The 14,836-nt window shown below is 34.2% G+C and overlaps 1 protein-coding gene across 3 annotated transcripts; it reads left to right on the top strand.

The window, feature by feature from the left end:
• Nucleotides 1–264: 264 nt before the first annotated feature.
• Nucleotides 265–14,293, top strand: LOC114729814 (alpha,alpha-trehalose-phosphate synthase [UDP-forming] 1-like). 3 transcript variants are annotated; one of them, XM_028916852.1, is made up of 9 exons: nucleotides 265–419; nucleotides 610–690; nucleotides 782–849; nucleotides 10,840–11,285; nucleotides 11,492–11,589; nucleotides 11,703–12,091; nucleotides 12,398–12,512; nucleotides 12,744–12,845; nucleotides 14,036–14,293. In XM_028916852.1, the coding sequence occupies exons 4-9, from the start codon at nucleotides 10,916–10,918 to the stop codon at nucleotides 14,276–14,278; spliced, it is 1,317 nt and encodes a 438-aa protein (XP_028772685.1). In that variant the 5' UTR covers nucleotides 265–419; nucleotides 610–690; nucleotides 782–849; nucleotides 10,840–10,915; the 3' UTR covers nucleotides 14,279–14,293. The 3 variants fall into 3 exon arrangements, with proteins under 3 accessions (XP_028772685.1, XP_028772687.1, XP_028772686.1); XM_028916854.1 differs by lacking the exons at nucleotides 265–419; nucleotides 610–690; nucleotides 782–849 and adding an exon at nucleotides 10,137–10,596; XM_028916853.1 differs by lacking the exons at nucleotides 265–419; nucleotides 610–690; nucleotides 782–849 and adding an exon at nucleotides 10,137–10,601.
• The last annotated feature ends 543 nt before the right edge of the window (nucleotides 14,294–14,836 follow it).

The raw sequence follows: 14,836 nt of genomic DNA, 5'->3' as shown, positions 1-14,836 counted from the left end.
TTTAAAATTATTTATTTAATTTTTTTTAACCTTCTTAAATTAATCAACCAGAGGGAAGGAAATACATTTTATAAAAGCAATTCGTACTAAGTAAGAAGGCACTACAGAGAATAAACTGAGTGGGCATGGAACATGCTTTTGAAACCACAACCAGAATTGAAAATTGATTTCAAAATTTTAAAAATGAATAAAAAGGGGAACAAATTCCCTCCAAGTGATTGGGCGCAAATAAAGCTGGGAGCAGCTCATCAGGTCTCAATTAAACCCCTCCTTTCTCCTCATCCTTCTGCTGCTAAATGCGCCTTCCGATTCCTCCCTACTCAAAGCCTATATCTCATATTGTTGTTCTTCCCTCTCTCTGTAAACGAAGAATCCTTGCCTTTTCAATTTCGCGCTCTGAAATTTCTACGCACAACAAGGTAAGCAAGAAGAATACGCAGTAGATTAGTAGCCTTCGCTTTTGATCTTCGTTTGATCTTCTTGCGCTGTTCCTTTTCATTACAATAGCAATCGAAGAATTGCCGCATTTCTAGTTTCACTCTTTGAAATTCGTACTGGCGAGCGAGACGCACAGGTGAAGTTAATTTGAGTTGGCGCATATCGTTTCAGGTTACTCTTCCTCTTCGAAATTCGCACCGGGACGGAGGCTGTAAGCACTCGCTTCGCAGGTCAAGAGATTTACGTCATTAGGTTAGACTCGTGCCTTACTCTGTGATGACTTGGCCGTTCTAGTCCTCTTGATTATCGCATAATAATGAATGAAGAATTACTGTATTTCCAGTTTTGCCCTGCAAAATCCGTACGAAGAAGTTAGGTACCCCACTCAGTTCGTAGAGCTTCGTCTTTCAGGTTAGCCTTCTCTCCGTCACTCCCCGTCTTTGTTGGACTATTATTATAATAAGCTAATAATTGTCGTGTGTGTGTGGTTTCGCTTTTTTAAAACCCGTTCGCAGTAAAAGAAAGCAGCATTCGTGTTGCTTAAGTTAGTTTTTTCTCTTTCTATGCAGTGGTTTTGTTGCTCTGATTCTTGTGTGTGTCTGTGTGAATTGAATTTTAGGATCCGTTAAGACAATTATCAGAGTATTTGAATTAGAACTAGATATGGTATTCTTCCTTTTGGAGCAATTTGTTTTGGTTTTATGTGTGCTTCAATTTGGATGAATTTGACGAGTAATTTGAACTTCCGTCATGGTTTATGATAATTTGACTGTGCAAGAGCCTCCAAAACGAGAAAATGAGTTGGTTCGTATGCTATGAGTCCCTGTTGCTGCATCCAGAAGTCAAAACCTTCGGTTCCTTTTTCTTTGTTCTCAGTTTTTCTTGACTAGGGACTTGTGATGGAATGCGAAATTTTAGACATTCGCTGCGGTTCTTATGGTTCTTTTCAAATTTCTTGAAAGAAAAAGTATACCGTAAATTCGCGAATTAATTGAGATCAGACCTCGTGAGGGGGGTAATATAGGAGTACACACATACTGATCAGAAAGGAGCATTAGTTAGCCGAACTGACTAGTTCAGATAGCTGCAGAGACACATGTTCAGAAATGATTACATGTAATCCATTCATTATTTATACTTTAATTAAATTGATACTTTAAAATATTAAGGACAAAACTGCACATGATGCTATGGAGCGTGGAATGTATTTGTGAAAAATATTTCAAAATATTAAATGCATCGCATGATATTTTGAGACAATGGATATATATATATATATATATATATTAAAGAAATATTTTAAGGTGCAGAACTCATTTGGAAAAAAAAATGGAGAGAATCTTATTGAAATTCAGTTAAAATACTAAAATTTAAAATCAGGCTTTCATTATGAACAAATTCCTAATGAGACTAAGAGGATTTATTAGAAATTTATTGTGAATATTGTTAAAAGTCCAAAATGCCCCTTTATAATTAAAATATGAGCTAATACTTTTATATTTTTCTCCCTTACAAATTCTTTTCTTGAAATATGAAAATAATAAATCATAACACTATCTTCAATCTGCATTGATAATTACTCTGACACCCTCAAAAATATGTAAAAAAATCTGATTGTCTGAATAAGTTTTTCACTTCTAAAATACATGTGTATTCTATTTAAAAAAATGTACTTGTTTAACCTAAAAAAATTATATGTGTGTGCATATATTATTAAGTATATAAAGGATGGATCAATATTAAAACTAAGTGTTGGTAAAAAAAAAATTAAAACTGAGTAAAAATTAAAATCATCTAAAATTAAAATCTAACAGTGACCTACACAGATATATTGATGATGGTGTCGGAATAATTATTAATATGAATCGACGATTGTGTTATAATTTCTTGCCATCTACTAAAGATTTACTATTTTCAAATTTTAAGAAAATTTGGCAACAAAAAATTTTAAAAAAAGAATTTGTGAGGGAGAAAAATATAAAAATAATAATTCATATTATAATCATAAAGAGGTATTCTAAACTTTTAACAATATATATAAATCCCTGATTAGGCCTCTTGATCTAATTATAAATTTATTCAAAGTATAGGTCTAATTTTAGATTTTAGTATTTCAGTTGGATTTAACTAAGATTCTTTAAAAAAAAATACTTGCTGAATGAATCTTAACTCTTAATTAATAAAAACATCCAAATATTATAAAAACTGTGTAGAAGAGAGCGCAAGGGAGCTTTCCCGGCTAGAGATGTTGGTAAAACGGAACACTAGTTACCAAGTAGATCTGGTGTACAAAAAGTGTGTCTGAGTGATTTGACGTTGATAAGGGCCTCAAGTCATGAAATTACTTCTGAACCCTCGCGAGCATTTGCTGACTGAAAATGTGCAGTGTGCTTGTAGGTTATAGTTCAACGTTGTGCTTTGCAAGGAAAAAAAAAACCGGACCGGACCGGCCGGTTCAACCGGAAAACCGGTGAACCGGCCTGCAGTCCGGTCTGGTTCAGGAGTTGAACCGGGGCCATATCGAACCGGTAAAAAACCGGTTGAACCGGTATAAAACCGGGTAATCGCGGTTCACTGGGTTAGCCGGTTCCTTTTTTTTTTTGTCTGCCAAGCACCCGAAACGGCGTTTCCCGTCTCAGACCATTCTTTCTCAAAACCGCTCTCTGCAGCTGCATCTCTCTTGCCCCCTGAAACAATCGAACCAAAGGGAGAGCCAGATGATAACCACGAGTTCGGCGCCTCCTCTGTGTCTCCAGCGAAGAAGATGCACCAAAACACCCTTCACCAATTCGTCGGCCTTTGCTCCAAGACAATGATGAACCGTGATCCCCTATTCGGTACCTCCTCCCTTCTCCTTTTTCGGCGCAGCGGCACCTCTCAAATTATGATTAATAGTCATTCTAGGTCTTCCTCCAATCGGCGCATTCGAGTCTCCAAAACGGCAAAACGCTATCGTCCTCATAGTGAAATGGAAGGGAAAACAAACATAAAATAAATGGAGAAGAAAAACTAAAAGAAGATAAAATAAAAATAAAAAGGAAATAAAGTAAAATTTAAAACTGACTTAAGATAACAATAACTGTAAAATTATCTATAACTACTTTTATTTATTTAAAATCAAGCTATTTACAATAAAATCCTCCAAATAATGCTCACAATTAAATATTCCAATTAGCTCTTAGAAATCTTCTAAAATGCATTAATAACTCTCCAAAAAATTACTCAAAATATTCTTTAAATATATTCAAAATAATGAGTTATCAACATCTCAGCCCATGCTAGTGATCTTAGTGATGATTTTGATTTTTCATGGTGAAGATATACATTTCATTAATGTTTGCTTGGTAATATTAAATATTTAAACTACTTTTGTAGCTTCTCAATTTTTTTTAGTGGTTACTATTTATGAATTTTTTTATTTTAATATTATGAATTAAATTATATTATTTTAATATGACCGGTCTGACCCCGGTCCAACCTCGGTTCGACCAGTAACTCTTAACCCACTGTCTCGACCGGTTTAATGTCCGGTCCGGTTTTTTGTTCCTTGGTGCTTTGTGATGTGTACAGTGAAATAAAAGATAAAAAATTTTCAGATTATTATGAAGCAATGAAAGAAGGGTGTATTCAAATACCAATAAGAATGGGTCCAGTTAATAAGGAGTTGGCTCATAACTTACAAAGTCATGAGTTTGAATTCCGCAGTCGATGTGAAAATATTGTTGGTAGGTGATCTGTAAGTACCTTTGTAAGATTTTTTAAACTTTTTTTTAATGGGAAAAAAAAAAGAGGTGTAAATGAATTGAGCCATCTCTTTTAAAGATAAGCTTCGATGAGATGGAAGTTATCTACTCATATGATCAGCTACAACATGTTATTCAAACAAGCACATGCCCATGTGAAGGAGTTTGTGGATCCCATAAAACATAAATGATGGGCCCTGAAAACCAGCACTTTCCTGAAGCTTTCTCTCATTTCCAAGGTGAAATACACCAGAAGTAGCAGATGATTCTTCATTATTGAGTTGACTAGAGGGGCTCCACGGAGTCCCTGGAAACCCATAAGATTTGATTATATTCAGAATCCCAATCCAGAAAACATAAGATATATAAACTGAAGTTATATTAGGGAAAATAAGTTACTTTCCTTGCTGTGAAGGACGAATGCTTTTAATGAATTGAGCAACATGTTGGACCTTAATTATTTCCCAGGAAAATTTAACTTCTTGTCTCTTGCTCATAGATTTGATATTTTGAGTTAAAATAGTGAGACAGTGTTGGACGCAGTGTACTGGAATGTCGTATCTTAGCCAACGATAGCCATAGAAGTACATAGAATCTTCATTACACTTCAGGTTAAACGGGTATTGAAGTTGTTATTTCTTAGTCATAGAGATTTGCTTTGTCCTTTGATCTAAAAGCGTTGGGAGTTAAACTTTACTTATGCATACTTTAAAGCTGGTACCGATCGACACCAGACTCAGATGGGTCAGGAAAAGTAGAGTTCATGTGGACGGTAGTCAATTCTCAGGATTCCGTGGATAAATCATATCGTTTTCTAGTGGAGCAGACACTGCACGACAAAGTAATTGCATGAGAAAGACTCAAAAATAAAATTAAAAAAAAATCATTTCAGTTAGCTCATAATTTACGAAGTTATAAATTCAAAATACTACTTTGAGGTGACAACTTTCTTGGTAGGTAATTTATTAGTGTCTTTGTAAGTACTTTTTTAGTTTTAAAGCATACTCTATGGTCCCTTTTACTACAAAACATTGAAAATTAGAGATAAAGATTGTGATTATAATTGAGAAAAATCATTAAAAAAGTATTTAACATGAGTAATTGTTTGTTATATCGGATTAGGCAAATCCATTGGGAAATGAGAAATATTACCTCCTCTTATGGTATTCTCTAATCTTATATATATAGGTTTATCCAATCCCATGTAATAAAAAATATTTTATACTAAATACTCTTTTAATATACTTTCTCAATCTCAATACTAATCTTTACCTTTTATTTTTAATGCTTCATATCAAATGGGATCTATATATCCAACTCTCCTAAATTTATTGTGTATGAAAGAAATTAAAATAACAATTGATAACCTCTTCATGGTACAGTTCCTTAGTTGGTCAGAATGATGGCCAAAGACACTTTACCGATAAATCACATGATAAAAGTTTGGTAATATTATGCTTTTCTTTACCATAAAAGCTACGTGTTTTCAAAATGTTTGCGCCATGTTTATATTTTTTTTTGAAGACAGCCAATTTCAATCAAACTTCGCTGCTTTCCCCAGTAAATCCACAGGCGCCGTATGTCTAGTCAAACGTTTCAAACTTTTTTCTCCTGGGTTCTAGCCATCTTTACCACCGGGGCCAAAAGTGTCAAACTTTTCAGCATTATAATGTTTGGGAGTTGGGACAATGTTCTTATGTGCTTTTTCCCACAGAAATATACCTCAATCTTTGCTGGGCCCTTCCCCCCGGGCACTTTTTTTTCTTTTTCTTTTTGAGTGAATCCCCCCCGGGGGGCACTTTGAGAACAATAGATGGATTTTTAGGGGAAAAAATAAATATAAAAAAGCATGAGAGAGAGAGTGTGTGTGTCCAATTTCTCATCCTCTGAAACATGAATAATTGCACAAAAGATGGATTAGATTTTTGCGGATACTTATGATATTCTATTATGAAAAATATATAACAAATTCTCGAAGAATCAACCTAATGTTTTGTTATTAAAATGACACATTAGTTTGTACTATTCCGGTACTAAATATAATATCTATTTTGTTGTGTAATTTACACCACAAAATGGGTCTTATATTTAGAATCGAAGAACTATATTTTTTCTACCTTTCTATCATATTTTAATTAAATTTTTAAAACTTTTTTTTTAAAAAAATGCTCCTTATATCATAAATATGTGGTGCCAATTAATCCTTCCCTGCATGTATGACAAGTTTATTACTTAGGGGAAATCCCCTGGCCGCCATGTAGAATTTGAATGGTCCCTCCTCCTTTTGAAAGCAGAATCCCACGTGTCGTCGTTGACGGCAATTGTGCCAGCTCCACTTGCAAATTACAACTTTTGTCACATGGCTTCTTGCTTGGCTCACTGCAGAGTTTTGTCGCTTATCCCTTGACCTGCTTGTCTATTTTGTCACATGCATGCATGAGTTAATTATATGTGTGTATTTGTGTAGATATCTTCCTTTCCCTTGGTTTGATATACTCCTAATGTTTATCTATTACAAACTAAATTTTATATTAAGAACCAGATATAATTACTATCCACGTGTCATTTATCAACGTTTTGCTCAAAACAGACGAAAAAGAGCTTTTAGAACAAACGAAAATAACATATTTTGTAGTAGTGAATATATATATTTCTATCACCTGAAAATATATATACTCTTACAATCCCAAATATAAGACTTATTTTAGAGTACAAAATAAATATAAAATGATTATTACATTTAGTGTCAGAGACAACATTTACTTTGTCTGTGTGCAGGCATGCTCTTGTTCTCATTTACTAGCAGTACGTCCTGTTTGCTGCAGAATGTTTTCTGATGTGGTCACTTCACTTGCAGCCATGCGTTTTTATACCGGCCGCCACCCTTATATCTGATACTCCCTCCGTTCCTTATTATAAGAGACAAATAACCGAATTACGTTGATAAAAAAACAGTTAAAATTAGTTAAGAACAATCAATGTGTAAAAAGTATAATTTTTTTTCCAAAAATACCCTCATTAATAAGGAGAGAGAACAATGGTAAATTATTAAAAGAAAGAGAAGTGGGAAAGAGAGAGAGTGTGAGTTGGAGACAATAAATATGGGTAAAATAGGAAATCAACACAAAAAAGTAGAGACAACTTTTAAGTGTCTCTTATATATAGGAACATGCCATAAGCATCAAATGTCTCTTATAATAAGGAACGGAGGGAGTATAATATTAGTTTGAATAAGTTAACAAAAATTACAAATACATGCACATGAATTGGATAATTGCATGCTTAATAACACTTATGCTTGCAGCTCGCCAATAGCAACCCAAACCTTCTTTGTGAGTTTCATATATACCTCACTTTGCTAAAATAGGGGCAGGAGTGTGGGTCCCCTTCCTATAGGAGGAGATAGTGTTAAATTATATTTCTCCGCCGGACAAGGGATATTATGGTAGCAGTCCTTATTATGGACTTTAGAAAGCTAGTCTCCCGTCGTCTTTCACATGAAACTAGAATATATGATACCTTATCAGGTTAACAAAATCAAGGCCCTATATGAATTGGACAATAGGGAATCATCAATGATATGCTACCTCATGTCTTAACTGTAAGATTTTATTTATAGAGTATAAATAAGATCTTATAATTAAAACCAAAAGTGCTAACTGCATGCACGTCTCTGCTTTTGAATATAGACTACCACACACACACAAACACGCACGGGGCACGGGAATAACCTCATTCCGCTTATGGCGTCCAATATAATAAAACTCATGTATATTATATAAAACTTTTTTTTTTTTTTTCAGAATTTGCGATCAATTTGGATTAAATTTTTTGTAGCTGTATTTGTTAAGAAACCAATTTCTAGAGCTAACATGTTGATGTTATTACTTCCGGTCCTAATTATAAGAGCTAGTTGACTAATTTGAGGAGATTAAGGAAGTAAGTTGAGTTAGTTATTTGTCCTAAATAGGTGTTATCTTTCTTAAAATATCCCTGCTAATCAAGTGTATTGACTAGAACTATTATTGTTAGAATGGCTATTTTGGAAAAAAATGTATAAATATGAGAGAGAAAGTGGATTGAGTTCTTATATTTAGGACCAAAATAAAAGTCAAACAAGATCTTATATTAAAGACCGAAGGTAGTATTTTTTAGCAATAGTCAACGCCCTAATCTGATTTGTGCTGTACGTAGAGCAACATTGTATTATTTTTCCATATTACTCCTCCGGTCCTTATTATAAGACCCAATTTGACTTTTTATTTGGTCCTAATTATAAGACCCAATCCATTTTGTCTCTTATATTTATGCATTTTTTTTCCAAGATAATCCTTCTAATAATGATAGTTTTAGCCAATATACTTAATTAGCAAGAATATTTTAGGAATGACAACACTTATTTATTATAAATAACCAACTTAACTTACTTCCTTAATCTCCTCAAATAAGTCAATTGGGTCTTATAATTAGGACCGGAGGAGTATTTTTTTAGTTACATGTAACGGGTATATTATAAACTATACTACTCAAAAAATTATAATTATAAATTATAAATAATCCAATTTTTATAATTTATTATTATTTACAACTATTTCTAAGAGAGGGAGAGAAGAAATTTTTTGGTCATATTTATAAAGCATTAAGAGAAATTTTTTGTATAAATATGCAGTTTTACCTTTTATTTATTATTATATTGACTTTGTTTACATTAAGTATAATATATATTAAATATGGATAAAGTTGAAAAGTTGTTAAATTTTAAACGAGAGTTAATAAAGTTTAATATTTTTTTTCAGTCAGTATTAAACATGTTAAAAAATACTACCTCCGGTACTTAATATAAGATCTTATTTGATTTTGATTTTGATCCTAAATATACAACCCCAATCCACTTTATCTCTCATATTTATACATTTTTTTTTCAAAATAGTCTTTCTAACAATGATAGTTCTAGTCAAGACACTTGATTAGCAGGAATATTTTAAGAAAGATAACACATATTTAGGACAAATAACTAATTCAATTTACTTCCTTAATCTCCTCAAATTAGTCAACTGACTCTTATAATTAGGACTGGAAGTAGTAATTTATAAATAAAATTAGAGTAGCATATTATTACAAAGGAACTTCCATGTTGAGTACAGTGGATGGAGGCGTTTTTGCGCAACTTTATTTAAGGGTGTGTTTGGATGAAACCAAACCGTGGTTTGGAAAAGTGATTCTGGAGAATAGATTCTGGAAAAAATAGATTCTGTGAAGAATAGATTTTGTAAAAAAGTGATTCTGAGAAGTGAGAGTGTTTGGATAGTTGTTATCAGAAGCATTTTTTATATATAAAAATTACTAAAAAAAAGACATAAGTTAATATGATAATTACAGAAAAAATAGATTTTATGATATATTTTAATTTGAAGAAATAAAATTGTTAATAATATGTTTTTTACCAACATAATTAATAATACATAAGATAATATAATTAATAAATAATTAATGTCTATATATATTTATAAAATATAAGATTAAATATATTTATAAAAAAATATGTTTATAAAAAAAATATGTTTAAAAAAAAATAATAAGATACATATCATATAGGCCCTCACACTCTCCCTTTTTTCTTTAAAAGTAAAAAATTTTTGCTTTTTTCAAAACCATGGTTTTGGAATCAAAACCATGGTTTTGACCCAAAACCATGGTTTTGGTTTTTGGAGAGGCTGTTTGGGTAGCATTTTCCCCAAACCATGGTTTGGGTCCCCAAACCATAGTTTGGGGTGCTATCCAAACAGAGCCTTAAAAGACAAGTCAGGACTTGCGATTGCGAGTTACGAGTACGAGACGTGTATTTAGTTTCATCGGTAAATTGCTCTCTCCCGGTCTTCAAGGTTTCAGCTGAAGAGTCTTCGGTGTCAACTGCATGTTCATTGTATAATTACACGACCATTCTATTCCATATTTTCATACGCCGCTCACTATGTTAATGTTATTAATTCTCCGCCATTCGCATTCTGCTGAAAGGATTTCTCACCCTCTCCCAATTTCTTTATCTCACTGTCCGTAATCCTTTCACTCTAACCCGTTTTTAAACTCGTGCTGTTGAACACCTCGGAGATTGGCTTGGTGAACCAGAAACAGGTGACGACGACGACCCTAGATTTTCTGGACAGAACCTTCTCTTGTTCAAGTGTCAACTGATTTTATGGAAGACTGCTGTCGTGGTGTTTCTATACTTTGCTTCGTACAATGTGTTTGGAATTCACCTGAATGAAGTAGCTTCCATGGCCAGCGTTTCACCCAATACCCTCCTAAGTTTCCTCCCTACTCTGTGGCAATTGTGCTGCTTCTATTTTTCTGCGTTTAATTTATGAGAGCGAAATTTGCAACTCCATGGCCTAAGTGTCATGGCACCCCCTAATTGGTAGGGTATGCGTTCTTCTTGTCCATCTATACTCTTTCAATTTATTTATGAACCTTTCGGGTTTTAAATTTCGGTGAGTGGATTATGTTCGTCTATGGTTCTCTAATTTTCGCGTTCCTTTCTACTCTGTGTTTAGATCCATTAGTTTACGCTCTGTTCTATTAGACACTGAGTTGGTTATGCTTTAGAATTCTGTTTGTCTACTGTATTTCGTATAAAGTTAATCTCCTTAACAAAATGCAGGCGAGGAAGTTGCTCCGAGGACTTGGGTACGGTTTGGTGACATTGATATTCCCCGGTTCGCTTCCAGAGTGAGCGTATGCCTGGGAATAAGTATAACGGTAATCCAAATCATTTTCCAGGTCGTGTTGAACGACTTGTCCGAGAAAGAGAACTAAGAAAAATCACCAGGGCTTCTCATTTCAATGAGTCAGCTGATAATAATAATAGGGTTACTAAACCGTTTGAGCATAACCTGCGTTCAAGAGAAGATAATAACTCAGGAACTTCTAATGCGCAATACCTGGAGGCAACTGCAAGGGGTCTTTATCAGGGACGTGAAAGCCAAGATGGGAGGCCTTATAGACTTTTGGTGGTGGCCAACAGGCTGCCAGTCTCAGCAGTTAGGAGAGGCGAAGATTCATGGTCTCTGGAGATTAGTGCTGGAGGTCTAGTTACCGCTCTTTTAGGTACGTAATTATATGAATAATCCTGTCCCTAATGCATTTTTTCTTCACAGCAACATCCCCCAATTCCCCCCCCCCCCCAAAAAAAAAAAATTGTAAGTAGTATTCACTGAAGTTGCATATGATTCTACAACTCTCTGTTTAAGACGGTTTATCATGTTCGGCATTGGTTTATTTAAACTGAAATATGACTGCCTTATTCAACCAAGGTGTGAAGGAGTTTGAGGCAAGGTGGATAGGGTGGGCTGGTGTCAACGTGCCAGACGAGATTGGACAGAAGGCACTTACTAAAGCTTTGGCTGAAAAGGTACAAAACCCCCTGCACTAGAAAATTTCTGTTGTGTGTATGTTTAATATCCCATCCTTTGCTCTGCATTGTTTATTATGAATTATGTTCTCCTCTTCTTACCTACATTGCAGAGGTGCATTCCAGTGTTTCTTGATGAAGAGATTGTTCACCAATATTATAATGGTTACTGCAATAACATCTTGTGGCCCCTTTTTCATTACCTTGGACTACCCCAAGAAGATCGCCTTGCTACTACACGGAGCTTCCAGTCTCAGTTTGCAGCATACAAGAAAGCAAACCAAATGTTTGCTGATGTCGTGAACGAGCACTACGAAGAGGGTGATGTTGTTTGGTGCCATGACTACCATCTCATGTTTCTTCCAAAATGTTTAAAGGAATATAACAATAAAATGAAAGTTGGCTGGTTTCTTCACACGCCATTTCCATCTTCTGAAATTCATAGGACATTACCATCACGTTCAGAGCTCCTTCATTCTGTTCTTGCTGCTGATTTAGTAGGGTATGTTGCAATATGCTCCTATGACTTGGAATGAGGCTCATTAAGGATGGTCTGACTCTATGTTTGAACGTCCTTTAATTAAAGTAAATGTGATAAATATGTGCATGCTTGTTTTGGACTATCAATGATTTATGAGACCTTTGGACAAAACAGTTTTGGAAGTTATACAATATCTTGTCCATCCAACTCAAACTATTTGTCAACAAGGATCCGATATATGGTTGTTGCTATATTATGTATGTTAAGATTTATATTCCAGTATGGTCATTGCTTCTGATATGTGCAATTGTAATTTCTTTCAAACAGATTTCACACCTATGATTATGCCCGCCATTTTGTTAGTGCCTGTACTCGCATTCTTGGACTTGAGGGCACTCCTGAAGGGGTTGAGGACCAGGGGAGATTGACTCGAGTTGCTGCAGTAAGTGCCTGTATTTTTTTATCAATAAAATCAGCATTACATTTTATTATGCATAGCACTTTGACATTACTTATTGGAATTCTGCTCTAAAACTCATCCATGAGAAGAAGAAACTGTGGGGAAAAGGAAAGAAAAGCTTTTTAAATGTTCATCTTTAACTTAGGTCTTTTACCTTTTACCATGACTATTCTGACAACTTGCTTGTGTATTTCTTGTGCATTTGAATTTAAGTTTCCAATTGGGATAGACTCTGATCGATTCAGACGTGCCCTTGAGCTTACTGAAGTGAAGAATGATATCAAAGAATTGGAAGAAAGATTTGAGGGTAGAAAGGTATATGTAATTCTTTGTAGTGAATATCCATATGATTTTCTGATGTTGACTGACATATTAATCCTACTAACTTTGAAAATTTTTGAGTTATTTTGCACGACTTTTTTTTTTCCTTTCTTTTTTGGATGAATTATGGCTTTTAGGTTCATGTCAGTGTTGAACAGTGTTATACCACTCAATATTTTACACAAAATATATATATATACACATTATGCTTTTGGTTAGAGGACATGGTGTCAAGGAAGGGCAACCATTGTTGCCACAGTCTAATCTTATGAAAGCATGGGAAACTTCTAAGTGACCTCAGAATCCTCTTTCTTTAAACAGCGTAGAAGTAACCCACTAAGCCATAGTTGCTCATCACTATGGAACTATAATATCGTTACCATCAGCATATAATGAAGCTTTTTTTAATTATTAGTATGCTCAAAATTTACCGTATTTGATATGTTTGAGTTTCTAACATCTGAGTTATTTAGTTGCCGTGGATCAATTTTTTATTTTTTATTTTTGTGGAGTATTTTAGCTATTATTATTTCCTTTGGTTGTGAAGTGTTGTTTTTAGGAGTATTTGTTGTTCTGTTATTTTCTAGTAGATATCAAGTAAAATAAGCTTTTAGGGGTAACAACTATGCATATAAAAATCAGTGCTTCCTCTTTAAAACTAGTTTTCCTATTGTTAATTCCAAAGGGCTGATGGGTCAGATGGCAATCTGTCACCTGTCATCTCTTAATCAGAGGTTCTATGAATCAGTCTAATTGCCAGGGTTCTCACTATCAATTTTTGGCAAGTATATGCCACGTTATCACTGTGAGATATTCAATGAGTAAAGTGCTTTTGTAGTTATACATGCACTGAAAACGTAGAAATATATTTTACCCAAAAAAAAAAAAGGTAGAAATATATTATTCACTCATTGGACACTCCTTACACCTTCATCTTCCTCTATTTATGTTAATCCCTAACTAACTTCCTTCCTTAGCCACCCTTAAACCCTACACAATGGTATGTCTATCAAATTTACGTTGCTTTCTTCAAAGAAAACATGCTTTCAAAGATGTTTCTTTCGCTACATAAGTTTTGTTTGTTAACACGAAGCTTCATGTTATTCTGTTTTAGTTCATTTGAGCATGATTAAATTTAATTTAGTACATTCTTTTGACTTATTAACATTTTCATGGCATGACAGGTAATGTTAGGTGTTGATCGCCTTGATATGATTAAAGGGATTCCCCAGAAAATTCTAGCATTTGAAAAGTTTTTGGAAGAGAATGCTTATTGGCGTGATAAAGTAGTTTTGCTTCAAATTGCTGTGCCAACAAGAACAGATGTTCCTGAGTGTATGCTCATGTTACTTTTCCTTTTGAGCCTTCTACAGTATAAAAGTTCACAAAATAGGCTTATCTTTTACAATATTGCTCATGTCCTATAAGGGGCAGATTGATATTTCCTAAGCTGCCTATTATAATATGTTGGAGATATGCTATGACATGAAACGTATGTAAAATTGCTTCTCTGGCAAGACTGAAAAACTAGCACTGAGTTGAAAGTTGATACTTAGATACTGAAATGACTGAGTCTATCTTTTGTGAACTCAAGAGTTCTGCTGGTTTATTTGACATAAATAACATGGTGCTAACACAAGTTTTGAGGTAAAAATAGCGTGGGCTGTGGGTAGTGACTAAGGGTTCAATCCCTCTCAACGTACCAAGAACAAAAGCGCTTCAGGTATTTTAGAACTGAATTGGGAATATTTGGCTGCTTTATTATAAAAGAAACATTATTTCTGAGAAGGTTCTTTTGGCATTCTCAATTACCATAAGGCCGTTTTTGGTAGAGGGGAATCAGAGTTAGAGAAAGGGATTGAGTTAGGGAAAGTAACTTTTCTCCTATTTGGTAGGCATCAGAGCACTTTCTTCGGGAATATTGCATTCGACTGACGGCTGGTCATCCTACCTTTTTTACCATGTCTTTTTTTTTTGATTGAGAT

The sequence above is a fragment of the Neltuma alba genome, unplaced genomic scaffold (genome assembly GCF_004799145.2).
Source record: "Neltuma alba isolate B1F8T4 unplaced genomic scaffold, ASM479914v2 tig00012683_pilon, whole genome shotgun sequence".
Taxonomy (NCBI): Eukaryota; Viridiplantae; Streptophyta; class Magnoliopsida; order Fabales; family Fabaceae; genus Neltuma; species Neltuma alba.
Note: the sequence above shows the minus strand (reverse complement) of the source record. Positions and strands in the feature narration are given on the sequence as shown.